General features: G+C 37.8%; 1 protein-coding gene across 1 annotated transcript in view; it reads right to left on the reverse strand.

Moving 5' to 3' along the window:
- Window positions 1-5,429: 5,429 nt before the first annotated feature.
- smpd3 (sphingomyelin phosphodiesterase 3) overlaps window positions 5,430-12,924 on the reverse strand; it is a 71,810-nt gene continuing 64,315 nt past the window's right edge. The window contains exon 10 of the mRNA XM_007558508.2: window positions 5,430-11,590. Coding sequence (XP_007558570.1) covers window positions 11,489-11,590 — 102 coding nt within the window. The 3' untranslated portion in view covers window positions 5,430-11,488. The remainder of the gene's footprint in view (window positions 11,591-12,924) is intronic.

The raw sequence follows: 12,924 nt of genomic DNA on the forward strand, positions 1-12,924 counted from the left end.
ACCGAAACAACTAAGACAAGGATCCAGCAGGGAACGGGCGACAAAGGTAAGGCTAAATACACAGGGCAAATGACCAGGGGAACAAGAGACAGGTGGGACCAATCAAGACAACACAGGGACTAACTAAACTAAGAATGCTCAGAAAAGCCACATCGTTACATAAAGAACTCCAACACCAGGGGTAATGCGATACTTCTCCCTCGAGTAGCAATAAACTCATAGGAAAAAACAGAGATGAGCCAAGAAAAATGGTTTAATAATGGTTTCCTCCTTACAAGATTAATACATTAATGCAATTAATAAATACTATTAGCTTCGGAAAATCAGAAACTAATAACCAAATCTATTTTAAATGTGTTTTTTCATGAGTCATTCTGGAACCAGTTCAGGGAAAGCATGTTTTGAGTTCATTTTCTGTAATGTTTAATGTTTTATGCTTATTTGTTTTTTCAATTTGTAAAAACATTACAGTCTAAGGTAAGCTTAGAGCACATTTAGACATAGCAGGTGGTTTTTCTCTTTTATTTTAGCTGTAGATAACAGATCTATATTAGAATAACCCAATGGTTTTAGCATTAACCATGAGGCTACGGAGTGCAGTGCCTTAGGAGAGGCTGGATTAAGATTCTGCTCTAACTAGAGAAAAGGATGTAGGGGGAAATAGACTAACAGGTCAACACTACAGAGAACAGCTGGTGACCGAAGGAAAGCAGGTACTGTCCTTTCTTCATTAAGTCAGATGTGGAAGAGACAAAGCAGCAGAAGAGCCTAAGGCTCTGTACCCGACCATGAAACCATAAGAAGGAAGTGGTTTTAGCAATAAAGGTAAAATTCAGAAAGAACAGAGCATAATGGTCTTTATTGTCATTCTACTGGGAGGCACAATGAAATTAAGGATGCTCCCACCAAATCACCACACACCACACAAAAAACATAAAAAAACGACAACACAAGAAGGTAACAAAGAGATAACAGATTTAAAAAAGAGGTATTGTTCTGACTTTCAGTGTATAAGATACATAAACAAGAATAATAATTTAAAGCTTAACATGTCTGTAGACATTGTTTATATTATATGATCTGAGAGGAGGTAGGAAGAGGCAGATTGGGCTGCTTGTTGCTTTCATTGGGTTATGGGAGTCTGTGTGTGTTTGTGTTCTTGTATTTGATACATTGTCAGAACCATTTTCTTAATATGGTTTTCTGTTTTTGGGTGACAGGTTCGATTTAGGACTAATTTAGGCCTAATGTGTGAATTGAGTGTAGGCTATGTTTAGGGTAAGGATGAGGGTTAGGCTATAAGAACTAATGAAACTCAATGCAACGTCAATGTAAAATCAGAAAGACATACTGCGTGAGTGAGTGTGTGTCTGATGGTCCAGGGGAAGAAGGTACTGGTCAGTCTGTTGATGTGTGACCTGAACGATCTGACCAGTTTAGATGAAAACTGCTTTGGGAGTTTTTGATTTACCACGAAGAAGAGCATTCCTTCCCGGGTCATGTGGTGAATCATTTCTTGTGATATTTGCTCAATTTCAAGCACTTATTGAAAAAACCCTGGCTGGATTTCTTGTTTTTGGAGATTCTGCTGTGGCATGGTTCTGGTCTAGGTTGACACTGTTTTCTGTATTTTTCTCATGTTGCAAGAGTGACCTTTTCTAAATAATCCACATCTTTTAGACACCCATTTGGGTTTTTCCTGTTATAATTATTTACTGTTTATTCTGATTTATATTTTTGTTTACCATACTCGATGATGCCTCTACATATGTTTTTGTAATGTTATGCCCAATAATTTTATAATTGTGGAATTAGTAAAGTACATCTTATCTTATCTGTCAAAAGAAAATGTACACTTAGGCAAAGCTCAGATGGCAAACATCACACTTATAAAGCTAAAGAAATAACTGGGGTTTTTGAGACATGTACATATCAGAGTTCACTGTAAAATGACTCATATTTGTGATTTTTACATAATTTACTCATAGTAATCCCCACTGATGAGTTTGAATCAGTCAAGCATAAAGAAAATCTTTCTTCTTTTGCAGCTAAAAAATCCCAAGATAAGTTCAGTCATACTAGAAGTACAGCCTTTTTATGTTTTCCCATCTGCCTGTAAGTCTGTTTAACAAACTGTTTAATAACCTAAGTCACAAACAGAAGCAGATATCTCAGGTCAATTCTCTCTGTCTTTCTTCTTACTGCTTCAAAATAGATACAAAAAAGGAATTTTCAAAGTTTGGAAGAGCAAATCAGTCTGCCTATTGCTGCTAAGGGATTTAACATATTGTTTTAAACTTATACGTGTTGCAAAGAAATATCTAATTAAGGTAAAAATTACATTTTTATTGTCAGTTTTGCTGTTTTGATTTGAACTGCTTTGCCTTGCTCCGTAATGCCTGAAGCATCTTTATGATGTCTTTTTAAATCAAATACAGACAATAAATAATTTGTAAACCATGGCCTGTGTTGAGTGGAGTCATATTGGGTGCACTTGAGGCCATGATATAAAGGTACTTTTGTGTTTACAAAGTGAACTTTATCGTACTTCTCCTTTCTGGGTGTCGACTGCCATTTATTGAGTCTTCTTTGGAAAACGGTGGCTGCCTCTGTGAACTTATGAGTGTGACGGTCTGTGTTTTCTGTGTAGTTATTTTTTGAGGTTTTGTGTCCTGTGTTCCCCTGTGAGTCTCTGCGTCTTCCCCGCTGATTGCTTCCCAGGTGTGTCTAGTTACCTGATTACCCTCCCTGTGTATTTTAATCCACCTGTTGTCTTTGTCTCTTGTCGGGTCCTCATCTAAAGTCGTTTGTTCTGTTCCTTGTGCTGCCAGTGATTTTTGGATTTTAAGTTCTTCATTAAACATCTTTTTGACATCCTGGGCCTATCGGCGTCTCCCTCACCACCTCCCATCATGACAATGAGAGTGAAAAAACAATAAAACAAAGAACAGAAAGAAGCTTTAAGTCCTCAAAGTAGAAAAACAACATGGGGTTTTTCTAAAGGTTGTATTGGCACAAGCAGACTTTATTTGATAGCGGTTAGAGAGGAAAGTAGGTAATGAGAAACAACTTTCCTTCTAGCTTTTATGTGTAAATTGAACAAATTCTTTGATTAGGAAAAAAAAATGCAGAAATTTCAAATAGACGATGGATAAATATAAATTAACTTTTTGTGGTTTAGTAAGATTCAACATTTACACCAAAAATAATAATTTATGCAATTTATGTTTTTATCTGTGCCAAAACAACATATAGCCCCATAATTTGAAGAAAAGCCAATAATATATATTAGGCAGTTTCGGAACCTCACTAGTGTGTCAAAAATAAGGTGATTTTTGGTGTTTGTAGACAAAATGCTTTGCTGTATGCATTAGGAAAATGGTCCTCATTCTGTATCAAATACAAGTCTCACACACACACATGCGCGCACGCACACACATGTGTTTGCGTGGCTATCTTTGTGGGGACTTTCCATTGACTTCCATCCTTAACCCTAACCAAAACTCAATTCAGACCTTAGTCCTAAACCTGACCCCTAACCCACAAACAGAGTTTCCCCTTGTGGGGACTGAAGCTTTGTACCCACAAGGAGCAGTGGGTCCCCACAATGTAGTGTCAGGAAACTGGTCCCCACGAGGTATTACAAACAAATGCACACACACACACACCTGCCCGCTTCCGTACACAAAACATCCTTCTTTATTTTGGTAACTCCTTATGGAGTTGGCAGTACCCACTCTGGTCTCTTCCTCTGTCTTTCTCTTTCTCCTCTTCTTCACTAAGTATTTCTAAGTATGTTTCACTAAGTTTGGCTTATTTTGCTGCATCCACTCAGATGTTACTTAGTCTTGTTTTCTTGTAGCCTCCCCTCACACTTTTGTGGTTTGTTGATTTCTGCTCACTTCTCCAACTCCGGTCAGCTTCGCTGGAATAACGTAGAACCTTGGTTGAAAGATTTCATTGGATCAACCCAACGTCTTTCAAGAAAATTAACCAATGGACTGTGGATAAAATAATTTTCAATATGTGTTCTTGGTGAAATTATGAAAGCCCTGGGCCCACCCAAAAATGCGTGTGGGCCGGCTGGGCATTACCTGCTCCAGTCCACCTCTGGTTGTGACCATTAGGTTTCCGTGTTTCGTTCGTTCTGTTTAGTGTCATTTCTGTATTTTTGAATGTCAGATCTCACCATTCCAGTTTTCTTGTCTGTTAGATATTTCCTACTTTTATTGACCTTTGCACCTTTTGATGTTCCTAAGATTAGTGTTTTTTTATTTTTTGGTCAGTGTTTATTATGGTTTCAGGTTTCTCCCCTTAAGTTTCAAGGTCTCTGTTTCTTTTATTGTTTAGTTTCCTTTCTCTTTCAGGCTGGCAGCCAGCTTCTCTTCTCTCCTTTTTTCCTCAGCTGTTTCTACTCCTGTCATTTTAACTCCTTCCCAAGCCTATATTTAGATTTCATTCTCTCTTTTCTTACTGCCTCCTTCTGTTGCAACCTCTGTTATTCATCTCCTGGTCTTTGCTCCATGTTCTGCTTAATCCTGCAGCCATTAGGCGAAAGTCATCTTCGTTCATTCTTATAAAAACTTTACTTGCATTTATCTCTGCACCATTTAACACCAAACAAGACACCATGTGGCTTCCAGTGCCATGTCTTTTCCCTGTTATAGTTAAATCTCAAAATATGAAGCTTGCAGAGAGTCACATGTCAAAATCAAAGACAGTTTAAAAAAAAAAAATCAAACAGAATTTGCTGATGCTTACTCTTAAAATTCCCATGAGCAAAACACTAAAAACTCATTTAACAAATAATAATTTAGTCTAATTAGTATTTTTGCATTAATTTGTCAGCCATACTTCATACTTGGATGTTAATTATTTAAAATGTAATAAATAAAATCAATGCTTCTTAAGTTTAAGGCAAAGAAACAAAACATTCAGAATGAGTCATCATTATGACCCCTTTGACATTTCTCTGCTGTAACACTTTCATGTTTCTTCAAGTTGACCAACACAACTAGTTTCACTGTATAGGGGAGTTTTTTTACACTTGACCCTGTATGTAAATTTAAATAGCCAGACATCTTCCCCCGCTCACAAAAAGAGGAACCTCTCCTCTGCTTGCTTTTTCACTTCTCATTAAGTGTCCTTTAGAAAACATTTTTGCCCTGGATACACATGTAGAAATGGCGCATCTGGTGTGCATTAGACATTTACATTTAATTACATAAAAAAAAAAAAGCAGAAATAAAGAGATTATTTTTTTTCCATCAGTGGTTGTTCCCTTTGCTCACACCAGGACTTCAGACGACTTCTTCATTTCACAGCCAAAGTCATGCGTGGTTGGCACCGGCTGCCAAGCTCAGCCATTGTTCCCACTCATACTTCAGAGTTCATAACGGTCAAAGAACGACACAGGACACACAAAAATAAAGGGAAAGTTTGTTTGCTTTTTTTTTTTTTATCTTAGAAAAGCAGAAAATAAGCAGTTTGATGAAGATTAGAAAGAGAAAACCAACTGAACCCCTCAGTCATGTTACAGAGACCAAGTCAGACAATCCCAAAGATAAACAATCCCCAACAAAAGACAAAAATCAATAAAAAACATGAAATCATAGAAAAGTCAAACCAGAAAAGGATAGCAAAGTGAGGCATCGATTCTACTGAGACTACTAGCCTGAAGCGTTATTACAGTACATGCAGCTATGCAAGCCTGGAGCTGAACTCCTCCAGCAACTTTGTCCTACTTTGACTTGAAAAAGGAAACATTTGAATAAAAATCCCAGTTTCCTCGTTTCCTCAGAATGCTGTCAGGACCGGATCTACATGTTTGTGGACATGAAACGTTAATAAATCATCGTATAAGTGCCAATGTTGAACAAACATCTAAATCTTTAATTCAAGTCACCTTCTGTCACCAGCATACATTTGGACATTTTGATATTCCTGCCCCAGCGCGGCTTTTAACGGATTACTCGGGGATTATGGATGGCTAATTCCAGTTGCTTGATTGTCGTGAGCAACAGTATCAATAGGAAATGGGATTTATATTATGCAATGGGAATTAGTGAGGTTGAACTCCATTAGGGAGGAAAGGATAGGAAAATATATCCTAAGACCTGACTGCAGAGTTTCACTCCTTTCTTTAGCGGCGTAATTTAATTATAAATGGAAAGTTTAAGCTCAGATTCTGATAACAGACCTGGTTTAGAAAAACCATTAAAAAAATTAAAAACGGTTGTACATGCCGACCTGCAGAAGTCATTAAATGATTTAACTATAACTGTACATCTGGTGACTCACAAATCCATCCCTGATCAACAACCACTATATGACAACGTTTTCTTTCCTAGTTGTTCTTGAATATTCATGGCTAAAGGTGGCATAATTCTTTATATGTTCAATTCCATATAATTAAATCCGCCCTAAGGCTATTATATTTAAAATATTTTTTAAATTATATATACATTTGAGCATAAAGACCAGTTATTGTGAATTATTACAACATTGTTTGGGCTGGGTGTTATTTTCAATGTTGTGAAAGCTCAACCTCAGAAAATAAGGGATTAATCTTACAATAAATGCTTTTATTCTGTAATTTTGAAAAATTTTTCTATCTTTAATTGGGAAATAACATTTCTGTCGACCTACAACTACAAAATCACAAAAGCCTGAATTAAAAAAATACAATTGACGACTTCGTTGCTCGACACTAAATTAGATCCAAACATGGATGTCCAGGCTGGCTCTTTTAGCTCTACAGATCTTTCTGTTTTCTCTATTGTTTGCTGCACATTTGCAAGCGACTTTTGCCCACTGAAAAAAATGTAGCTTAGCAGGTGGGAGGCGGATCCTTCGCGTTAACGTCGCTTGAGTTTGCGTGACATGAACCGAGGCTGGAGATGTGGATTTGCGGTGAACTGTGTTTTGCTTCCAGCATAGAAGAAAACCGCTCCAAGAAACAAAAACAGAACCATAGTAATAGTATTTAATTTGCACATAGCGGGAAATGAAACTTGTCTCATAAAATATCACTTCATTTCCTTATTCTCCACCAACAAATGTAAAATTTTTTATCTTTTTCCTTCCACATATAATTTAACACTTGTCTTGCTAAACATCATGGTCCCACCACACTGTCTGTGTATCTGTACTGCTGTAAAATAGTTTTTAAGCTTACATGGAAACAATCTGAAGAACAGAAGGTAACAATATAGATTATGTTCTGAAACTGATATTTTACATTGTGGTAATTTGGGTTTGTCTCTATTACATTTTCCCCATAAAAAGCAGAAACGGCAAAAAGCAAGGAGTATTAACTGAAAGTCGTGGATAAAGCCAGCCAGCATTTTATTTACCAGCAGAGTTCCCACTGTGGGAGTTGTTGATTCACATAGTGTTAGTTAAAATGAAAGTAGACACTCTTCCTAATTCGTGGGTCTTCCCTGTCAAAAAAAATAAATAAATAAAAAATAAAAATCTGAGTTGGTCTTTGTAAAGATTAAGTTGTTTAATTCCAACTTAAAGTGGACAAATTCCAGCAATAAACCAGCAGCCATGTGCTCCTGATCAAATGCACTGTGATAATACAGCACCTCTAAACGAGGAGAAATGTTGGCAGTCTGCTGTGGAGCCCACATGATGCAAAGGTGGGAAGAGACGAGCAATGACCTTGGAGAAACAACTGTTGCTGTTCTTCAGATCATACAGGCCTCAGCTAGCATGATAAATATTAGCAGGACGATTGGGGAAAAAAAGACTAACGTGGCAGCACGACTTAGATTTGCAAATTTGCACCTGAATGGACCAGAAAACCTCCAGAACTCTGGACAGATGAGACAAACGTAGCGATGTCTGAGCATGTAAGATGCAGCCGCACGACATGGGGGCCCTGCTGTTGGAACAAGTGGTTCTGTGTACCGAATTATCATATTTGAATAACTCTAGGTCCATATGCAGCAGGACTTTGATGTTTTAAACCTTTGACCTGAAAGAAGGTGTACTTTTGCTTATAATGACGGCACATCAAAGGAAAAGAAGAGAAAAATAATTCTGGGAATTGGAGCAAAATTTCTTTTAAAATGAATCACACAAGTGATGAATTAGAAAATTAAAAATACAAGCAGTTTAGCATGAAAAATAAGAGTAATTGTGATAATAATTACAATATGTGAGTCATAAGGAGCGTGACTGAGCTGCCAGGTGACCTCTGGACTCAAACCGTAAAACAGAAACGAACAGAAATGACACCTGGCATTTTTCTGACTCATACAGTATCACACACCGTCTCACTGCTGCGCTCAGTAGCTCATGTTTCTACAGCCAGTCTACAGTTTAATAGTTTATAATAATTTACTGTGTGCGAACTCCCCTGACGTGACTCAGAAACAGATGGTTAAAAATGGCTGTAAACATTATTCACCGTGTAAAAACACTGGACGTCAGTCCATATTTACTACTACGACCCCGTGTCTTCAGAGTCTGTCCTGAACGATCAGATAAAAACTCTTTTCTGCTGAATAACGAATCTGTCGTTAAAATGTGTTTTCAAGGTTAAACGTTCTCTGCTGCGTGTCAAAACAACAACAACAAAAAAAAAAACACTGGTTAATCCCTTGAGTTGAACCGTTTTATGCCTGAATGATTCATAGGTCAGACTTAAATGATGGAACAAACTTTCCTCTGGAAATGGTCAAACTGTGAGACGTGGAACATTTTCCTCCCAGAACGCATTTTCCTGCAGTGCTCTAATTTAACGCACCGTCTGTGTGTTTTCACCGTGGTGAACCTGAGTGAATGACTTCTCCTACTGCAGAAGGGCTGATCAATGCCTTGTTGAGCTGCTGAAGGAGGCAGAGAAGGGCCAGGTTACGACACCCAGTGGTTCTGTCACAGCGATTGTAACTTAAATACAGAGGTGTAGCTGTGAGAAACCTGAGAACTTTTAAAACAATCGGAGAAGCAGAACCCCTGTTTTCTGTCTTCTGATGCGAAAGAAAAAGGAGAGGAGACTTGCGCTTATAACAAACACAAAATATGAGCTGTTATATCTGTTGTATAAGATTAAGTCCAATTAATCTCTAAGTAATTTAGAATTTGGTTGACAGCAAAACAAGAAAAATAGGCTAACTAATCCGACTGAATGTTTTATTTTTAATCAACCAATTCAAAAATACTTGACATACTTCCTCCTTTAAAATATTTGCTCAAAGTTAAAAAGATTACAAGAAAACATTGCAGGCTGGAAGGAAAATATGAATCGGTGATCGCATTCGGTAGTTAAAATTTTAATTTTGTATTTAAGTCCTGGGTGTTTTTAAGTGAATCATGTCGGTATTCAAAACCAAACAATGTAAATGCGTTATATTTCATAATAAGCTTCGAGTTTATCTCCCGTAATGGCAATTTGGTTTGAACCAATCACTGTATGGCATTCCTGTCTGTACCGAGTGCCAACAGGACGGGCTCATAACAAATGATCAAAACACGCCATGCTGCAAAAGGTGTTTGCCCTCTCAAGTTTCCCCTGGTTTTGCTTTATTTGGCACACTAAGTCATCAGGCAAAAGTTGAAATCAGACAAAGACAACCTGGGTAGATTTAATCACAGCTGCAGTGGGTAACTTTAGTAAAAATAGATAAATTTTTTATACATATTTGTTAAAACTGTCACTATGGCCTGACAGGAGAACATGACAGAGATCATCTGTGGGTAAAAAAAAAAAAAATCAAACTCCTCCTCCTCCTCCCAATGATGCTGCTGTTTGCGGAAACAGACCGCAGCCGGTCAATCGACCAATCAGAGCCAGAAGGAGGATTTTAATGCTGTCAATCATGCCTGTGTATGCGCTGCTTACACCTCCCCCCCCTCACAGTGCATTCAAGCTCAAGATTACTAGCTTGCTGCATCATTGTCCAGTTTTTTTTCAACTCCAGGATGTCTCGCAAAACTAAAGCCAGGCAGAGTCAAAGTCTTTAATCTGATTGAGAATCTGAGAAATGACCCCAATGTGGCTGAATCAAACTAATTCTGTAAAGAAGAGCGGACCCGAACTCCTGCACATTGATTTAAGGGACTTTTTTTCTCCACTTCCCTCCAACGCTTGAAGACGATTATTGCCACCCAGGGGAGTCACAACCAGTTATTAGGTTTTGGAGATAAAATTGTTTTCTCACATGCAGGTTGTTTAGAATAGCGTTATTCCTTCATTATTCCTTCAAATCATTATATGAAAACTGTTTTGTGTGTTTACGGCTTTGTCTGGTTAATGAACTGACAAATTGGGAGAAGGCGATTCATTTTCAAAGCGTAGTAGCTCCACAGGTTTATAACTACACATCCTGATATTATCTATTTGGGACAGTCACATGATGAAGATGATTATTATTATTAGGGTTACCTACAATCTCTTCTCCTTTACACAAAGTGTAGCTGTGTGCTATTGTTGTTTAGATCCTCCTGTTCCTGTGCACACCTTTCTGCGTTTTGCACATGCAAAAATGAAAATCCGAGTGTGTGTTTCAGGGTAAATCGCTCACTGAGGCATCCAATCTCAAGTCAGCGTGAGTCGAGCTGCTATAACAGTGCGGTAAACCGTTTTACCTTCATGCATCACTGGAGCTTTATTTACAAAATGCTCTTCAAATTCATACCGATAGTATCTGAAAAAACATGCTAAAAGCATCACATTGCATCCAACCTCTTCCTTCAATTAGAAACATATCATTTCATATTAAACAGGCATTACAAGTTTTATAAAAAGTGGAGTGTCTATTGTAGAAACTCATATATATATTTTTTTCTTTCTCATTTTAGTAAGATTTGTTTGTAAGAAAAAAAGACACTTGTTGAGGTTTTGGGAATGATGTGAGGGGGTCAGCGTGGCGAACGACTGACAGCGAAACCGACCGGTAACTTTTAGGGAAGGTGCACAACACAAGGTCACAGATGGTCATCGTAAAGGCCGGTCAGCGGCTTCACTTCAGTTTCATTTTTCTTTCGTACACTCAACAATGAGCGTCCAGCTGTTCCTGAAGGTAGAGCCATAAAAATAAAAGAACTATACTGGAAACTACGTCCTAAAACAGATCAAATGAGTGTGTGCATTGGCTACATGAAACACTTCACTCGAAACGAAACCCCCCCCCGCAGCTTAGTTCAGCAGGGAGGGTCGGAGGAAAAACCAACAGTCTCAAAGTCGCAGTGTTCAGTGTGAATCTGTGGGTAATTTACCCAGGAAGATAAAAAAAAATTCTGACTTCCTAATACGAATTCCCCCAGCTTACACCTCTCCTTTTCTGAATTTTCTCTCTCGTCCTTCTTCTTAAATGTCCCGACCGCTCTTCCACAGATTTACTCATCCGCTTGCCATTCCTTCAACCCCCAACCCCCGCGTCGCTCCGTATCTGTAAACTCGGAACTTCCCGAGTTTCTTCCTAATTGCTCCTCCTTGGCAGTAAAATTTAAAGAACATAAATGTCAGGCGGTGGATCTAAGGCTCCTCTTCCCCGGTGGACACAGCCAGTCTCATGGCCACAGAAAGGTGGTCGGTGAGGCCGGCCAGCTGAGTGATGAAGCTGAACTCTTCGATGTCCTGCGAAAGAAGGATAAATGTATTCATGCAACAAAATTAAGACAAAAAAAAAAAAAATAAAAGTAAATGCATACACAGATATAAGAGCATGTAGAAACTGAAAGGTAAGGTGATTCACAGATCTAATTTAATCTTCTTTTTGAAACAGAAACTCTAAAATTGTTGGTATTGTTTATTTCTGTTCGTTGTGGCCAATGAAAACCAAGACATCAAATTCTCAGAAAACGTGTATATTTAATTTAGGAGATCTGCACTGTTGGGTCTGGTGTCTCTTATCTTCCTCCAGACAATGTTCTGTAGACTCTCTGTGGGGTTCAGGTCAGAGGAGTTTACTTTCTATTTAAGACGTCACTCTGCGAACATCCAGGTTCTCTATCAGTGACCTTTTGTGGCTTAGCCTCTTTGTGGAGGGAGTCGGCGGCTGTCTCCTGGACAACTATTGAGTCAAGATTTGCTCCTGTAGTTTTCTATTTCTGTACTGAAGATGATTTTTTTATTGGATAAATGTGAAATTTTCTGACTAAAAAGTACACATTTTAATTTTCGTTGACTCCAAGATGGAATCATAAAAATTAAAAGAAAAGGATTTGAAGTATGTCACTCTATGTTCAACGTATCTGAAATTTTATCTTTCAGTTTTTATTATTATTTATTATTTTTGTGCCAGTTAGAAGACAAGTTGCTTAATGCACGGCACACTTTTGTCATTGTCGGTTTCACTGACATTTGAAATGTGGCTGTGAGGAAGATGACCGCTGCAAACGGTTTCTGGATGATGTCATGGTGAAACCAGAGGTGTCACTTAACAAGTGGGCACTCAACTGGCCTCCCTTATTAGTGATATTTGGTAACACTTTATTTGAAGGGGGGTGAATAAGACTGTCATAACACTGTCATAAACATGACATAACACCTGTCATGAACATGAATAAGCCTTCATGAATATTTGACTGTTGTCATAAAGTGTCATTATGACACTTTTAATACAAAGTTGACATGATTCAAAATGTCTTTATGACAACTTGACATTAACCAAGAAATCATCACTGATATAAATTTGTTATAAAAGTATTACTGATTGCACTTTAAAAATTAGGTAACTTTATGTTATTAAAGGTAAAGTTTAAACAGTAATGATTTATTGGTTAATGTCAAGTTGTCATAACAAAGACATTTTGAATAATGTCGGTTTTGTATTAAAAGTGTCATAATTTACCGAATGACGCTTTATGACAACAGTCATAAATATTCATGAAGGCTTATTCATGTTCATGACAGGTGTTATGTCATGTTAATGAAAGTTTCATGTCAGTCTTATTCAACCCCCTTCAAAT

The sequence above is a fragment of the Poecilia formosa genome, unplaced genomic scaffold (genome assembly GCF_000485575.1).
Source record: "Poecilia formosa unplaced genomic scaffold, Poecilia_formosa-5.1.2 Scaffold97, whole genome shotgun sequence".
In the NCBI taxonomy this organism is placed as follows: Eukaryota; Metazoa; Chordata; class Actinopteri; order Cyprinodontiformes; family Poeciliidae; genus Poecilia; species Poecilia formosa.